This window comes from Dasypus novemcinctus, chromosome 26 (assembly GCF_030445035.2).
Source record: "Dasypus novemcinctus isolate mDasNov1 chromosome 26, mDasNov1.1.hap2, whole genome shotgun sequence".
NCBI classification, from domain to species: domain Eukaryota; kingdom Metazoa; phylum Chordata; class Mammalia; order Cingulata; family Dasypodidae; genus Dasypus; species Dasypus novemcinctus.
This window is the reverse complement of record NC_080698.1, coordinates 48237674-48255957: the sequence shown is the minus strand read 5'-3', so window position 1 is coordinate 48255957 and position 18284 is coordinate 48237674. Positions and strand designations below refer to the sequence as shown.

At 44.6% G+C, this 18284-nt stretch overlaps 1 protein-coding gene across 4 annotated transcripts in view; it reads right to left on the bottom strand.

Annotated features, from left to right (window-relative positions):
• IRAK2 (interleukin 1 receptor associated kinase 2) overlaps positions 1-18284 on the bottom strand; it is a 91849-nt gene that overhangs the window by 48558 nt on the left and 25007 nt on the right. For all 4 annotated transcript variants that reach the window (XM_058288559.1, XM_058288560.2, XM_023587172.2 and 1 more), the window contains one exon: positions 10369-10551. In XM_058288559.1, coding sequence (XP_058144542.1) covers positions 10369-10551 — 183 coding nt within the window. The remainder of the gene's footprint in view (positions 1-10368; positions 10552-18284) is intronic.

Below are 18284 nucleotides of genomic sequence, written 5' to 3'. Positions count from 1 at the left end.
ATGGATGAATATGGAAAGAGCAGTATAAACATATTTAGAGATAGTACTTAACGTGGCAGAGAATATCCATCCTTCCTATCTTTCAAAATACAAGAAGTTTTGGCTAGACAATGGCTGCAAAAAATTATATTTCCCAGCCTCCCATGCAACTAATTGTGGCCATGTGACTAAATTAAGTTCTAGCCAATAAACTTAAAGAAGTGATATGAGCATCCTGCAGGTTGTGCCCTTAAAAGAAAAATAAAATACCCTTCCTTTTCTATTGGCTGAAATGTGGACATGGCAGTAAGAGCTAGGACAAGAATTATATGTAATTTTTAATTGTGGTAAAATAGATATAATATAAAACTTGCCATTTTAACCATTTTAAGTTGTACAATTCAGTGACATAAATTATATTCACAATGCTGTGCTACCATCACCTCTACCTAATCTACTTCTAAAATTTGCCCATCACCCCAAAAAGAAACCTCTATAACCATTAAGCATTGATTCTCCACCCCTCCTCACTCCCCAGTTCCTGGTAACCTCTAATCTATTTTCTGTCTCTATGAATTAGTTTATTCTAGTTATTCATATAGGTGAAATCGTACAATATTTGTCATGTGCGTGTGACATCTTTCACTTAGCATGTTTTCAAGAGTCACCCATGTTATAGCATGCATCAGAATCTCATTCTTTTTATGTCTGAATAATATCCATATACACCACATATTGTTTATCCATTCATGTATTGATGGACATTAGGTTGTTCACACCTTTTAGGTATTGTGAACAATGCTACAATGAACATTCACACGCAAGTATCTGAGACCCTGATTTTAATTCTTTTGGGTATATACTTAGGAGTGGAATTATTACTGGGTCATAGAATAATTCCATGTTTAACTTTTTGAGGAACTGCCAAGCTGTTTTCCACAGTGGCTTCACCATCTTACAACAGTCTCATCAGCAACATACAAAGGTTTCAATTTTCTCCACATCCTCACCAACATTTGATATTATTCATTTTTTTAATAGTAGTCATTTTGGTGGGTGTGAAATGGTATCTCATTGTGATTTTGATTTGTATTTCCCTCATGGTTAATGATGTCGAGTGTCTTTTCATATGCTTAGTAGTCATTTGTTTATCTTCTTTGGAGAAATATATATTTAAGTTCTTTGCCCAGTTTTTAATTGGGTGCGGGTTTTTGTTGTAGTAGAGCAAGTATCTCAGACCACAAGATGGAAGTCACATGTTAAGGACAGCAGAATAAAAAGTCAGAAAAAAGCCTGGCTTTCTGACACTGTATATCCACCAGATCAGCCTTGGATGGCTTATACTCAGCCTACTAATTAAAAGAAACACTTTTTGATGTAAGCTGCTATTATGTTGGCCTTTCTTTTAGCCACCAAACTAGTATAATACCTGTAGTAGTTTCATATGGTTTATGAATTCCAAAAATAGTTATTGGAATATGTTTGTAAACTGGTCTGTACCTCCTGGCATATTAGAATATATTGGATTCAGAGGTTTTGCTTTTACTTGATTAAATAATGATTAAGGCTTTGATTGGGCAACACCAGTAGGATATTGAGTTCCCGCCCCCTTGGTGGATGGGGACTCACAGAGAAACAACACCACAGAGATGGGAGTTTTGAATTTTGAGCTGGAGCCCAGGAAGTAACTATACAGAGGAGAGCAGCCCAGAGAGAATCGAGCCCTGGGGAAAGAGACATAGCTGGATGCCTGATAGTGTACAGCTGGCCTTGTGGATACAGCAGGGCAGCTGGGCCTGGACAGAAACAAGCCCTGGGAAGAGAGGAACCCAGAAGCCTGAACCCTTGCAGATGTCGGCAGCCATCTTGCTCTAACACGTGGCAATAGACTTTGGTGAGGGAAGTAACTTATGCTTGATGGCCTGGTAACTGTAAGCTTCTACCTCAGATAAATACCCTTTATAAAAACCAACCAGTTTTTGGCATTCTGCATTAGTACCCCTCTGGCTGACTACTACAATACCTAAGACAGAATCTGGTGCTAGTAAAATGGCTGCCTATATTAGGTGTTGCTGGGAAAGGGACTTTCCAGAAGACAAAAGTAATTGACCTGCAGGGTCAACATTTGGTTATAAACTAGCTTTGGTCCAGTAGAGATGGCTTATGAGAACCACAGTAATCAATGTATATCCGTGCCCCACTTTGTAAGATACCCCCCACCCCCCGCCATGTAAATGGTAACTTAACATCAGCAGATCAGGACATTTCCTTACTGGCTTCCACATTTGCCCTATATAAGTTCACCCAACCCACCCCTTCAGCAGAGCTCCCTTCTCCTTTCTGAATAGGATACTGCCAGATTCATGACTCACTCAATAAAGCTGTGAGATCCTAAATTGCATGAGAAGTTTTTCTTTAGCAGTACTCAGGAGTGGAGTGGCACAACAGGGGGGAAGGACACAAAAAAATTTCATCAAACCATTACCTACAACACTTGGAAGATAGTCTATGTCTGAAAGAGTCTTTAACTTTAAGAGGAAAAGATGAAAATATTATGAACATTGGTGTGTATGACTTCTTTTTCAGGAATCTCCAACAAAAGAGAGGTAGTGAAGCAAGACCATGTACAAGCAGAGATGAAAAGGAAGACTCTCTAGCCAGTAGTTAGCAATTCACAATTTACGGAGAGTCCTTCACTGGGGCAGGTTAGTACAGGAGATGAGGGAAGGCAGCTGATCAGAGTAAAGTAGAAACAGTTGGGATGGCCCCAGGTCAGAACATGCCACAAGACCTTGCCCGGAAACCCCAAGGGAAGCCAGCCTAGACCCTGGTCACGAGGTCCCATTTGAAACTCGTGGGCTCAAAAGAAACCCCAGATAACTCCAAACAAAAAGGTCCCCTGGAAGCTGGCAGTTGAGGACAGAAAGGCAGCCAATGAGAACAGCAAATAGCTGGGGTTTCTCCTTCATATGGTGAAGTGGGGAAAGGAAAGGCTTCCCCGGGGCGCCACGCACGCGCATCTCACTCTGCAGCATGCCCACACCCATGTGTTGGGTGTGTACTATCTCTTTTCTTATTTCTTAATAAACTCTTTACTCCCTTGCCTACCCTATGGCGTGTCCTTAAATTCCTTTATGTGACATAGTCGAGAACCTAGAAACCCAGAGCGTTCTGCTAACACCATTTTGGGGCTATGAAGAGACGGCCTTAGCAGAAGGTAAGATGGTGGCCCTAACCTTTCTCAAGCACCATTCCACCTTGCTCAATTCCACCAGTGAACCTCAAAAGAGGTTCTCTATGGGACAAAGACAGAGCCAGAGGCTACTTTCCCAACCAAGTTACTGTTTCAAGTGGACTCCAGATAAGCACATTACACTGAGGACAGGAGGGGCAGGTTGAGCATAGTCCAGTAAATAAAAGATCAAACATTTAAGGGTTAAGAACTAAAAATATGTCTAGGCTGGATCTTTGGCTGTGGCTACCACATGTAGACCTGATTAGAAGGTCAAGAGACTAGAAGCTTCTTGGTTTTTTCAAAGAATTCTATTGACAAAGAAACGACAGTCCTAGCCTGCAAAAGCTACCCAGCCGGTCAAACCTACATCAACAGGAAGTGGGCTGTGAAAGCTATGTAACCCTCAATAAGGACCACCTTTTCTCCAGTTCCCACTTCAGATGAGGCCATAGAGGAAAATCAAAGAGGAAGAAACACCCTCCTCCCCCACATTTCAGAGGACAGAGCCAGGGGTCATAAAGACCCAGGATCAGGGTTGCCTGGATGGCTTGTTAAATCAGCCCCACTCCCATTGTTTCTGCCTCAGTAGCTGGGGTGAGACTTGAGTGCGCCCAGTAAGGAGAGCCGCCCAGCGCGAAAGAAAGTGCAGCCTGCCCAGGAATGGCATCACCCACACTTCCCGTGCCGCTGACGACAGAAGCGGACAAAGAAACAAGACATGGCAAATAGACACAGAGAACAGACAACCCGGGGAGGGGGCGGAATTAAATAAATAAATCTTAAAAAAAAAAAAAAGAATTTGCATTATTAACAAGTTCTTAGGTGATTGCTGATGCTTTGGAGGCTGGTGAACACACTTTGAGAACCAGAGATCCAGTGAGAAGAACTAGGGATGATTAGATGGCCAAGCAAAAAACTTATTCCCCTGGCAGGGAAGGGAGTTTTTACAATTCCTGACCAGCTGGGTTTGTTGACTGCTACAGACAAGGAACGACAGCATGTTTCTCATTTTCAAATGGGAGATTTTACTGTGGCTTTCTGTTCCTATTCCACCACTGAATTTGGGGTGTAGGGAAAGGGAGAGCAGATAACTTCTCTTTGGTTGTGAGGTATTGGATCATTAGGGGCTGATAGAGAAGACTATGCATTATCAACAGATCCTAGGTTTTGAGCTGGAGGGAGTAACTGATTAGAACTCCAGGACTATCCCACTTGGGGACAGGGTATGTTCTATGTGTGGGAAGACAGGTATAAATGTATTTTTGGCTGGCTAAAAGGGGAGGACTGTGGCAAAACTGTTAATTGCCCCTCCAATATTTATTTCCTCCTCTTCTAGAGTAATAGGAAGTTTTAGTTGTGCACATAACCTCCCAGCTAAAGATTACACTTTCCCAGCCTCCCTTTTAACTAGCTGTGATCATGCAACCAGATTCTGGCCAATGGCTTGTAAGAGACAGTTACCTGTGCAATATCCTGACCATGCCCTTAAAAGAAAAAGAACATGCCATCTACCCTTTCCTGCTGGCTGGCATGCAGGCATGAAGGCACAGAGTAGCCATCTTAGGCATGAGAGTGAAGCCATGTATCAAACACGGCAGAGCAATAAAAAAGAAAACTTGGTCCTTTACACCATGGAGCTGCCACATCAACCCTGTACTGATCAGTTTGGACTGTCGCAGGACAGAGAAACAAACTTTTATCCTGTTTAAGCCAAGGTTGACTGCCTTTTATTAAAATCTGTTATAAGCTTTCTGTATTAATATATTCTAATTCTTAAAACATTTAATCTTTTTAACAAATAAAAGATAATGGTCTTGGCAATTAAGTTAGAAAATATCGAGAAACAGAAACCCACAGCCCCAGCCCTTTATAATAAACCGGACAGTTACCCACAGTACAGAATTCCAGAGGCTATATTTAAACATGGCCCCCCAGTGGACCTCCCCATACTGCCTTTTTATAAAAAAAAAGATTGTTTTATTTATTTTACCCCACCCATGCTGTTTGTACTTGCAGTGTCTGTTATATTTTTCTAGGAGGTATCAGGAACTGAACCCAGGGCCTCCCGTGTAGGAGGGAGGCATCTAATTAATTACTTGAGCCACCTCCACTCCCTCCTTTGTTGTGTCTCTCATTACATTTTTTTTTTTAAGATTTATTTTTTATTTATTTATTTCCCCTTCCCCCCACCCCTCCGTTGTCTGCTCTCTGTATCCATTTGCTGTGTGTTCTTCTGTGATCACTTCTATCCTTATCAGCGGCACCAGGAATCTTTGTCTCTTCTGTGTCTACTCACATTCTTAGCAGCAGCACCAGGAATCTGTGTCTCTTTTTATTGTGTCATCTTGCTTCATCAGCTCTCCATGTGTGTGGTGCCACTCTTGGGCAGGCTGCGCTTTTTTCATGCTGGGCAGCTCTCCTTGTGGGGCACACTCCTTGTGTGTGGGACTCCCCTATGCAGGGACACCCCTGCGTGACACAGCACTCCTTGCATGCACTGGCACTGTACAACATGGGCCAGCTCACCACACGGGTCAGGAGGCCCTGGGTTTGAACCCTGGATCTTCCATGTGGTAGGCAGATGTTCTATCAGTTGAGCCACTTCCACTTCCCATTAACTCTTAAATGGTAAATCTTTACAATTAGGAAGGGGAAAAAGGATTTGACTAGTTGGAATACAGAAAATTTAGACGTTTCACACATACCTTCTACATTCATGTCCCAAAAGTAACAGGGATTTATAGCACTTTTTTTTCCTAATGAAACAAAAATAAAACACAAGATACGGAAAGAGGAAGTATCTTGCCTGAGCACTCACGGCAATAGCAAAAATACAATGGGACTTCCATAACAAGAACAGCCGTGGGAATTGGGGATGTGGAAACAGGAGTTAATCTCTCTTCCTCAGCAATTTTAATAAGTAAGGCTAAATGGAGAAGAAGAGTGGTTTGGAAAACAAGGTAGACTTTCACTACAGAAGGTCACAGAGAGATTAGAAGCAGTTAGAACAAAGTCAGCATGGATCTGGGTAAAAGTTCTAGGCAGAAGAGAGACTCTCAGATAAAACACCACAGGTACCACAAGCTTTCCAGAAGTTCAGGGAAGTTACCATGTGAAGAGCTAAGAATGAGGGCTCTGGAATCCAGAGGTGCATGGATATGACCTCTTCTTTGCCATGACCACACTAGTGCCCCGGGCAAGTCCCTTGGCCAGTCTCGGTCTCAGTTTCCTCAGGTGGAGAATAGGCTCCTAAGCGTATGCGCCTCCAAGGACTGTTGGGAGGAGTCAAGCACTTAGCACAGCACTTGTTGACTTAGCATTAGTTTCTTAAAAAATAAATATGTCACACTGACATGAGTTTCTTTCTTTAAATCTTGCCCTATATTGTTTGTTGACCTCAAATTGTTAAGCAAATGTTAGAGATTAGTCAATAGCCAGGCTCTGACGTCAGTAGAAAGCTAGTGTGTCCATCAGCAGGTCTGTGACTCAAACCCTGATACTTCTCAGTTTTCAGGTCTTGGGTACACTTGTAACACCCCCCTCCTGGGGGGACAAAACCAAGTTCTGGTTCATGCCCCATCCTGCCAATTCCCTCTGCAAAGCGAACTGGGCTTGAAGCTCCCAGCCCCTCTTTCCTGACTGTACTTCATCAGGGGGCTCTTCCCCTTCCCTCCCACATCCTCTTCTTTGCCTCCTGTTGAACCCCTGAAGAGTTTATCGTTATTCCTCTCAAGATGTAAAATACATCTTAGGGCATGTTTGCTCGGTAATCAATCATTTTTCACCATGTGCCAGGCTTTGGGAATGCCCTGAAGCCAAAGCCAGGGTTCTGCTCACAGCTGTGCAGGGCAGGGTCACAGCATCCAACTGGAATGCCAAGTGGCAAGAGCAAAAACGGAGCGGCCAAGGCACCCTGACTGCCTAGAGGAGCCTGTACTTAGAGCACGAGGCATAAGCATCACCCAGGGCAACCCGCTCATTGCACAAAGGGAGGACCTAGGGCCCAAGGAAAGGAAGGGACTTGCCCAAGGTCACACAGCCAAGGGCTGAGCCACCTCGCCACTTCACTATCAAACCACCTGGGCCTCTTGGGCTGACTAGGAGGTAGTCCTGGCCTTTGGGGGGGATGTGAGGAGAGTGACAGCCATCTGACAGGACTCAAGAGAATCCTCTCTGGACAGAAGGCTAGACATGGCAGGGAGGAGTCTCAGGTCAGCATCAGGGGAACGAGAATCTGTGGGCTGAGCAGACCACCCCTTCCCAATCTGAGGAGGAGGAGGGGGACTGAACGCCTCATCTACACCTAGATGGGGAGGCTGGCCAGACAGGGGTGAGGCTGCAGAGGTGGGAGGGCGGGAGGGGGGGCGCATTTCCAGAGATGCTCCAACTCTTGCTTTATAGGTTATACTGCTCAGAGTGAGGGTGGAATGGGGTCAGCTCTGTGCAGAAACGAACCCAGCAAGAGTCTCATACCTACGGTGAGCAGGATCATCCCATGACCTGCCCCCACACCAGAGGAACTTTCCTGTATCAGATGGAACTGAGTGCATCCCCTGGACCCCTAAGCACTAGAGAGCTGCTTAGTGGCTGAAGGCCAGAGGCGGAGCTGCTGCCCCTCAGGCCTCCCAGTGCCCATACAACACAGTCCGCCCCAGCAGCCAGTAGTGCTTCAGAAGGCCCAGGCGTGGTCTGCAGTCCCAGAGCTCGCTACCTGCAGCCCACCCCAGCACCCCCTGCTCTCCCACTTCATCTCTGAGGCTGGCGCTCTCAAGCTGCTTCCTCAATACCTTACCCCAGGCCCTACCGCCTTTCCTCTTGGAAGCTCTCTTTGATTCCAGCAGGCCTGAAGTACAGCCAGGCAGGTGGGCCTGGTGTATCCTGGTTCAAGCAGGTTATTCCCAAGGCCCACACAGGATCTTACTCAGTGTCCTGGACTGAGCAGTGGCCCCTGCCCTGAAAATTCATGTCCAGCTGGAAACTGTGAATGTGACCTTATTTAAAAGTTGAGTCTTTGCAGATGTAATCAAGTGAAAATGAGGTCATAACGGATGGGTGAGCCCTAAACCCAATGGCTGCTGTCCTTAGAAGAGGAAACTTGGATACAGATACACAGAGAAGAGAACACAGATAATGAACACAGGGGAGAAGGCCGCGTGAAGATGGGGCAGAGACTGAACTGCTGCAGCTACGAGCCCAGGAACCCAAGGCTTGCTGGCAAACGCCAGAGGCTAGGAGAGGCAAGGAAGGATTCTCCCCTCGGACTTCAGAAGGAGCATTGCTCTGCTTACATCTTGATTTCAGGCTTCTAGCCTCCCCCCCAAAATTATGAGAGAATAAATTTTGCTATTTTAAATCACCCAATTTTTGGTACTTTGTTACAGCAGCTCTAGAAAACTAATATACCCTGAGCCTCGGGGGCTCCAATAGCTCTGAGCAGCTAGCTCTCTACCTCCCACCATCCTCACTTTCTTCTAGTTCCTTCGATACCCCAGGTTCTTCGGGACTTTGCACATGCCCTTCCCCCTCCTCTGGCTCTCTTACCCCAACTCTTTGCGTAGCTATCTGCTTTCCATTCCTGAAGCTTCACTTCCTCAGAATGGCCTTCCCTAACCAAGCTATCTCAGCAAGTTCCCCGACCTGGTCATTCTATTCTGTTGCCCATTTCTTGACCCATGTGTTTATTTGTGTTTGTTTTCCAATCTATTGACTGTCTCCTCATAAGACTATATACTTCAGTGGAGGAAAGGAACTATCACTTTGTCCACCACTGTATTTCTAGAATCTAGGATAGAGCTAGTACTGGGCAGGTATTCGCTAAGCACCTGTTAAAAGACCAGCTCCTTGTTCCACATTGAAGGGGTTTCTTAGAGGATGTGGAAAGGGTGGGGGACTTGAGGAAGTACCCCTCTTCCCCATGCTGCCTTCTGAGCACTGGCCAACACCACTCCTTAATTTCCCTATCCTTCAAGGCAGGGAAGAATTATTACCTGTTAAATATTTTCTTACCATGAGCTTATAGAAAAGTATCAATAATTTGGTAATATTAATATCAATATCAATCAGTGCTAGAAAGTGGTCAAATACATGCAATTGTCATGTATGTGCAAAAAAGAAAAAAGGTAGTTATCTCCATACATAGTGCCAGAAAAACCTGCAAAAGGGCCAGTTAATAAATCATGGTATACCTGTCAAAGAAAATATATGCAGCTATTAAAAAGAAGGTGCCAATATGAAATAATCTCCAAGATTGATACCTATGTGGGAAAAAAAGAGTGCTACTTGTATTAAAAAGGACATATAGTATGGAATATTACTCAGCCTTAAAAAGGGAATGAAATTTTGATCCATGCTACAACATGAATGAACCTTGAAGATACCATGTTGAGTGAAAACTGCCAGACACAAAAGGACAAATATTGTATGATTCCACTTATAAGAAATATCCAGAATGAACAAATTCAAAGAGAGAAAAAGTTGACTAGAGGTTACCAGGGCTGGGGATTGGAGAATGGGGAGTTATTGCTTAACAGGTACAGAGTTTCTGGTTTGGGGTGATGAAAAAGTTCTAGTAATGGAAGGTAGTGATGATAGCAGAACATTGTGAATATAATTAATGCCACAGAATTGTACATTTAACAATGGTTAAAATAGGAAATTTTATGTTACATATATATGTTACTATAATAAATTTTTTAAGTGGGGGTCATAGATACATTTATATACTTACCCATGCATAGAAAAGTTCTAGTAAGAGACAAGAAATTGTTAACAGGGGATACTTCTTGGGACATAAACCGAGGAAGTAGGGTGAAAATATGCAACATTTCTACTGACACTTTTTAAAATGTTTACATTAGAGCTATTATTTAAATTTATTTTTGGAATATCACCAAAAATTTAAAAGGTACAAAAGGTTGTATAATAAAGTCTCCCTTAACACCTTATTCCCTGGCCTTTCAATTTCTCTCCCCATAGGTAACCACTGTTACCAGTTTCTATGCTGGATGGTAAACTCTTCCATTAAAATTTAAAAATAATAATAATAAAGATTATTTTTAAGGGCAGAATGCAGCCACGTCACAGCTCTGCCCAGGAGCCACGATTGAGCTCATATTCAGGACCAGGCCACACTCGGGGGCCACGTGGTGACTCACAGTTGAGGATGATCTGGGCAGCACGGTACAGCTCCAGGCGGCACAGGAGGTCCACGAGCTGCTGGACTGTGGCCTGCCGCATCCCCCACCACCAGAGCAGCTCCCGGGTGATGCTCACTCCCTGCACCCGCTCCAGGGACTTGATCCTCCGCAGCTGGGTCAGGTCGGTGATCACGTAGGAGGCTGGAAGGTGAGCAAGAGGGATCTGCTTAGAGTTGAGAAGGCAATTCTTGCACAGAAAGGGCCACCAATCCCTCACTGTGCCTGAAAGTCTACCGCAAGTTGGGGCCCACAGGTGGTCCAAGGGATAAGGCTGGTTCTGTTGAATACCCACGAGGACCAGCACACTAATATTTGAACATAAATATCTACTTAGCTACTCTGCAAGACACAGGAGTACTACTCGACAAGAGCAAGAGGCGCCTCGGGTTTCAGCCACTTACGAGCAAGTCGCTTCACCTGCACAGGCCTCAGTCTCCTCAACTGGAACAGGAGGATAACAGACCTTTGCCCGCCTCCCCTTCGACAATAGAAATCCCACTAGGCAGGGATTTTTAGCTGTTTCGTTCACTGTTATATCCCCAGTATACAAAACAGTGCCTGGCACAGAGTAGGGTGAAGGGCTGGGAACAGGGTGAGGCGAGTAAGGCATCCAGGGTACAAAATTAAGGCAGCCTTCACTCGCAGGGCCAATCCTGCAGTCGGCCCCTGAGTAAGCACCTCCTTCAATTTTGCTCCCTTTGCTGCCTCACTCGCCTCGCCCTGGTCCCAGCAGTGGTGGGGGGAATGCATTAAATACATCATGCATAAATGAATGAACCCAGGCCCAACCACCCTCAAGAACTGCTACATAAAGCCTCAAACAAGAGTGCTCCTGAGCATCCTAGGGACATCTGGCAACAGAGGCAAGGCACACACCATGAAACCAACTCCCCTTTGGTGTGCCCTCTCTGGGAATATAGGAAAATCTATTTCCCCAATAGAACATAGATATACTCATTTATCATTTCCCTAATCATGACTCTTCTACTCCTTTTATTTGAACCTATAATTCTCAATTTACCTGTTAAGTATATCTCACAGAGACTTAAATCTTTGGACTGCTGAAATACTGGCTGAGCCCTGAATTCCAGCAGAGTAACAGATAACTCCTACTCTCTAGTTCTTTGAGCTTGCCCTGCTCAACCAACAAAACATTCCATCTCGAAAACAGGGAGTATTTGCAGCTGTGGACAGGATAATTCCCTCCATCCGCTCTCTGGTATATGGGTCCCCTGTCAGCCTGGGGCTGTTGAAGCAGATCTCATCCCAGGTCCCTAGGGATGAGGGAATGAACACTCATATGATTGTGTGTGTGTGGGGGGAAGGGGTGTCACAGACCAAAGTAGATTAGTTGTCATAGTGGATGTTAACTTGTGTTGGCAGAAGAACTTGTAACATTAATATAAAAGTAGTGGTAGCCAGGTTCAGAAGGGAGAGGGGAATGAATGGGTGGAACAGGGCATATTTGCGGCAGCGAGATTCTTCTGTATAATAACTGCAATGACGGACGCATGACATTAAGGGCTGTGGAACTAGAGAGCACAAAGCGTGAACCATAATGTAAACTATAGCCTTTGGTTAGTAGCAATGCTTCAATATTGGTTCATCAACTGTAACAAATGTAACACACTAAGATGTCAATAATAGAGGTAACTATGTGTATCGGGGATTCCCTATTTTGGTATAAATTTTTCTGTAAATATAAATCAAAAACTTCTGTAAAAATAAAGTTTAAAAAAAAAAAGGAACTGTTATCAAAAGGGTCTGTGGATATAAAAGTGCTTTGTCAGGAAGTGGCTGTGGCTCGATCAGTTGGGCTCCCGTCTACCATATGGGAGGCCCTGGGTTCGCGGGCAGGGGCCTCCTTGTGAAGGCAGGCTCGCCTGCACTCTGTGGAGAGCCACCGGCCCACAAGTGCCGTGGAGTGCTGACTCAGCAAGGTGACCCAACAAAAAAGAGAGACAAGCAAAAAAAACCGCAGAATATGCAGCGGATGGACACAGAGCAGACAGCAAGCAAGCCACAAGGGGGAGGGGGGATTAAATAAATAAAAATACAGACACAGAACATACAGTGAATGGACACAGAAAGCAGACAATTTCCTAAGTTGCAAGTTTAGTCACTGGGCAAGCAAAAAGCCACAAGGGGGGTAAATAAAAAAATAAAAAATGAAAGTGCTTTGTCAATTCTAAAGTACTGCACAAAATTAGGGGACTACTGTTGGCAACAATAAAAATAATGTATCCTTTCTTTTCATTTTTTATTATAAAATTAATGGTTTTTGGGAAATGGATGTGGCTCAACCAAATCGGCTCCCGTCTACCACATAGGAAGTCCAGGGTTCGATGCCCAGGGCCTCCCGGTGAGGGCGAGTTGGCCCACACGGAGTGCCAGCCCATGAGGGAATGCAGCCCCGTGCAGGAGAGCTGCCTGCATAGGAATGCTGTCCAGCACGGGAAAGCTGCCCCACGCGGCAGTGCCAGCTGACGGGGAGAGCTGGCGCAGCAAGATGACACAACAAGAGATACAGAGGAGAAAAAATAAGAAGACATAGCAGAGCAGGGGAGCTGAGGTGGTGCAAGAGAGTAATCACCTCTCTCCCACTCTGGAAGATCCCAGGATCAGTTCTCAGAGCCACCTAATGAGAATACAAGCAGACACAGAAAAACACACAGTGAATGGACACAAAGCAGACAATGGAGGGAACAGATGGGAGGAGGATAAAATAAATTTTTTAAAAAATTAATGGTTGTTCTCTAAAGTTTGAAACATGCAGGAAAAAAATAAAACAAATACGTTACTAGCATCCTACCATTCTCACAAGGTCACTAGGCTACTTTTCCTTTCCAAAAAGTTCCCCTCTACATTGGTGTGGTTTGGGATGTAGTTATTGCCAGACTAAGATTTTGCATACTGCTTTTATTAACATTATTTAATAAGCTTTTTCCAAGTTGTCACAAGCTTGTCATAAACAGCATTTTTAATGTCCACATATATATAGTATTCCACTGAGTTTATTGAAGAGAGGGAGGCATTTTAAAAAAAATAACTAGAAACAAGACAATCAAGCTTCAGTCCCAGTTTTCAGAAATCATGGAGTGGGATTCTACATGAACATTCATTCATTATTTTTTGAGCACCTATTGTGTGCCAGGCAAGCTCAGGTGATACTGTGATGAGTAAACCAAAATGCCGCAGACTTTTTCTTTCGGGAAAGATGAGAATAGGTGCACTGGGTGGGGGATGTGGGGAGGGGAGACAAGAGACAAAATCCATCACCACCTAACTCTGGCTGTTGAATGCTGGGTTTGTGGATTTTGGACTTGATCCTAAGAGCAACAGAGACCATGGACAATTTCAGAGCCAGGGAGAGACAAAACCATGTTGCACAATCCCTTCCCCTCTGGATGGAATGGGGAAGGAGTGTGACAGCTTCCTCCTGCCAAAAAAGCCTTCAGGAGATGTGACTTGAGGAATGGAAATTTCCTAAATTGCAAGTTTAGTCACTGGAAACCCCAGCCAGATTCCTGGTCCGTGGGAAGTGACATCAGCAGGACAGAGTCAGCAGGACAGGGGCTGCTTTCATCTGAGAGAGAAAAGAGCTAGGGGAAGAGGAAGGAACGCCTCCCTGCCTAGCACTTCCCGGCTCCTGAAATTGTTAGTCCGCACATCCTACCCTTCCGAGGCAGCATGAAGTAATGGGAAAAACAAGCCCAGGGCTGCCCCATGGCCAGAAGTGGCAGGAATTCAGCCATGGAGCTCACCCTCTCGGGCTTGCACTTTCCTCACAGGTAACGTGAGAGAAATAGGACCTGGATCGAGGTGCCTCCCAGTTTGGACATTTTAGCTCTGCGAAAGTGACACATGTCTAAGGTAGTGCCCTGTCTGCATTTAAGGAGACCATCAAAACAGGCTCACGGCAAGACAGAGATCTCGGAGGGATTGAGGCCTGTTAGCTAAGTAAATCACTCTCACTGGCATAGGAACTCTGTCAGGGCTACGAGCCCAGGGCAGACATTACCCTTGGTCCTTGGAGAATGCAATGAGAGGACATGGCTCACCGCGCCAAGGAACAGATGTCACTCCACAGTGGGCCCATGATTCAGACTCCTGAGAATCCCACAGTCTGGGGCCTAATGGTCCTGCAAGTCTCAGGTGGAGCATATGCTCGTGAAGCCCTGCAGGCATTTCTTAGAAGGAGAAGGCCCATGTCCAGCCTGGGACAAGATGTCTCAGATGCTGTGTGGGGGCCCTGCAAAGTCCATGGTTGTTTTTTTCCCCCCCAATATATATAAGAGCTAGTCATTGCAGAACATTTGGAAAAAAGAAGAAAATCAAAGTCACCCTTGATCATTTCACTGGGAAGACCCAGAGGAAGCCACTGGTCACAATTATGTCTAATCTTCCAGATACTTTTCTATAGGCAAAAAAAAAAACCACCACATGCCTCTGTTTCTAGTGCAGAAGAGTGGTGGTCCAGAGCCCAGAGTTCAGATTCAGAGGCCTGGGACGAAATTCTGTCTCTTTCACTTTCTTGCTGTGAGTCTGGGGAAGGCCTTACCTCTCCCTGTGCCTTGGTTTCCTCCTCTGTAAAATGAAAATCACAACAGCGCTTCCCTCAGAGATGGTTGTGAGGATTAAATTAGTTAATATGTATAGCAGTACTTGGAATAGGTAAACGCTATGTAAGTGTCAGCTGTGATTGCTAAACCACATATGCTCTATGAACACATGTTTTATCTCCCCATAGATAACACAGTTAGTTCCTGTAAGTCTGCATTCCTGAATCCTGAAGGAGTTCACCTGACTGGGTAGAAAATCTTCCCCATCTTCAAAGCCCTTGTGACAGTTTGAATTTGGTGAACCCCAAAAAGAAATTATGTTTTTGAACTAATCTATTCCTGTCGGTGTGAGACCCTTTGATTGTGTTAGATCTGGCAATGAGACCTTGATTAGATCACTTGATTAGATTGCTTTTGATTGGACCAACTCAGTGAGGCAGAATACAGGCTCCATCTCTGCTCTCTGGCTATGACTTATACGAAGGGAGACACAGGGGAAGAGACACACAGAAAAGGAAGCTGTGCCATTTTGACCCAGCCATGTGAGAGAGAGGATTTGTGGTTCACTAGCAGTCGAAGGTAAAGCATGAAGCCCGCGAGAGTCTTGGCCCAAATTGCAGCTCAAGGCTGAAGAGATGGTGAGCCAGGAGGGGAAGTCAGGTACCTCAGCAGAGATTGTCCACCATCTTGCTTCACTACCTGGCAAGACGCCAGGATCAACAGTAGCTGACTTTGGTGAGAAAGCATCTGATGGTACCTTGATTTGGACATTTCACGGCCTCAGAACCATAAGCTTTGACCCTAATAAATTTCCAATTATAAAAGCTAATCCATTTCTGGTACTTTGTATCAGCAGCCTGTGGCAAATTAAATCAGTCCTGTAGAATAGAGATGGCACAGGCTCCTGGCATGACTCACCTTCAGGTCAAATTCCCCTTCTGCAAAATAACTTCACTCCTCCCCTGCTGGAAGAAGTGGAGAGTGCTAAGGACCTTCACAAGCATTATATTCCCCAAGCCTCCCAGCAACTCTGTGAAGGTGGTATTACCCTCCCTGTTTTACAGCTGAGAAAACTAATGACTCGAGAGATGCAGCACTTGCCCAAAGTCACATAGCTGGGCAGGGGGCAAAGCAGGCTGTGTACAAAGGCTGGCATGTGCATCAGTCAGCAAGAGGAGGAGCTGCCCAACAGAAGAGCCCCTGTCCCCAGGCTCTTCTGCACACACCTAGCAGGTGAGGTTGCAAGAAACCTGTACTACATGGGCTTAAAAAGACTCCAAAACTGTACACTCCAAAAGGCAAAAATGGAGGCAGCTAGTTCATCAAAAAGTTAAACAAAGAATGACCATATGATGTAGTAATTCCACTCCTAGGTATATACCCAAAAGAACTGAAAACTGAGATTCAAACAGATACTTGTAAACCAATGATTATAGCAGCATTATTCACAATAGCCAAAGGTAGAAGCAACCCAAGTGTCCCTTGGCAGATGAGTGGATAAACAAATTGTGGCATATAGGTACAATGGAACATTTTCAGTAAAAAGGAAGTTCTGGGAAGCGGATGTGGCTCAAGCAGTTGGGCACTCACCTACCACATGGGAGGTCCCAGGTTCAGTTTCTGGTGCCTCCTAAAGAAGACAAGCAAGACAGCGAGATGATGCAATGGGCTGGCCCAGTGAATTGACACAACAAGATGATGTAACGAGATGATGCAATGAAGAGACACAACAAAGAAACATAATGAGAGACATAACAAGCATGGAGCGAAAGTAGCTCAAGCAATTGAGTGCCTACCTCCCACATGGGAGGTCCCAGGTTCAGTTACCAGTGCCTCCTAAAAAGAGAAGACGAGCACACAAAAAACGGACACAGGGAGCAGGCCGCAAGCACAAACAATGGGGGGGGGGGGTATAAAAATAAATTAATTAATCTTTAAAAAACGAAGTTCTGATATATGCCACAATACTGTTGAACCTTGAAAACATTACACTAAGCGTAATAAGCTAGCCACAAAAGGACAGATTCCACTTATATGAAATACCTAGAATAAGCAAATTCATAGAAACAGAAAGTAGATTAGAGGTTATGACAGGGCAGAGGATGAAATGGGAAGTTATTGCTTAATGGGTACAGAGTATGCATGGGGTGATGGAAAATTCTGGAGATAGTGGTGATGATCACACAACATTGTGAATGTAATTAATGCCACTGAATTGCACACCTAAAAATGGTTAAAATCGCAAATTTTAAGTTGTGTATAGTTTAGTACAATAAAAAAAAAAAAAAAATAGATGTAGCTGCAAGCACAGGGAAATGAAAGGAGGCAGCTGTATTATCTGTCAGTTGTCCAATCCCAAAAAGCATGCATATTTGTAGCTATGTAATTTTCCGAATCACTTTAAAGTCCTCCAACACACACACCCCAGCCCTAACTACAAAAATCAGCTCTGAGGAACCATCTTTTCCTAAAATGACTCGCGAAAACCAAGACTGTAGTACTGGAAGGACAATTGCAGTTTCTTGTTCTGCTGAAGAGGAAAACAGGGCACACTGTGACTTGGCAAGCAGCAGCTGGCAAGGTGGCACAGCTGGCTCCCAGTCCAGTGATCACCAGGTCACAGAGCACCTGCCCTCTTGCCAAACACTGTCTTAGGCTCTGGGAATACAGGAGTTAACTAGATAGATAAGGACTCTGCCCTCATGGCACTTGAATTCTACAGGGAGAGACAGACATAAACAAATCACAAATAAGGAAACACCAAAGAGTGTTAAGTGGAATGAAGGAAATAAAATACACTGATGGACTAGAGTGTGACAGAGAAGTAGGGAAGATCTCTTGAAAGAGTTGACATCTGAGCTGAGACTGAGGGACTAGGTGGTAGACAAAATTATTGGGCCCCAAATGCCAGCAATGCCAAGCTTGAGAAACTCTGTTTTAACCCACTAACAAAATACATGCTGATTGCGAAATACTGTAGGAGGGGGAAAAAAAGATTAGCTCAAATTCTGCCACCCATGGAAAACTTTCTTAATATTTGGGTGCCAATAATAATAAAATAGCAGCTAACATTCAAATGACCAAGAGCACATGAAAAGACGCTCCACATCCTAAGCCATTAGGGAAATACAAATCAAAAGCACAGTGAGATCCCACTTCACACCCATTAGGATGACCAGAATTAAAAAGACGTAAGTGCTGGTGAGGTTGTGGAGAAACCTGAACCCTCACCACTGCTGGTGGGAATGGAAAACTTTGGCATATCCTCTAAAAGTCAAACATAGAATTACCCTATGACTTGGTAATTCCACT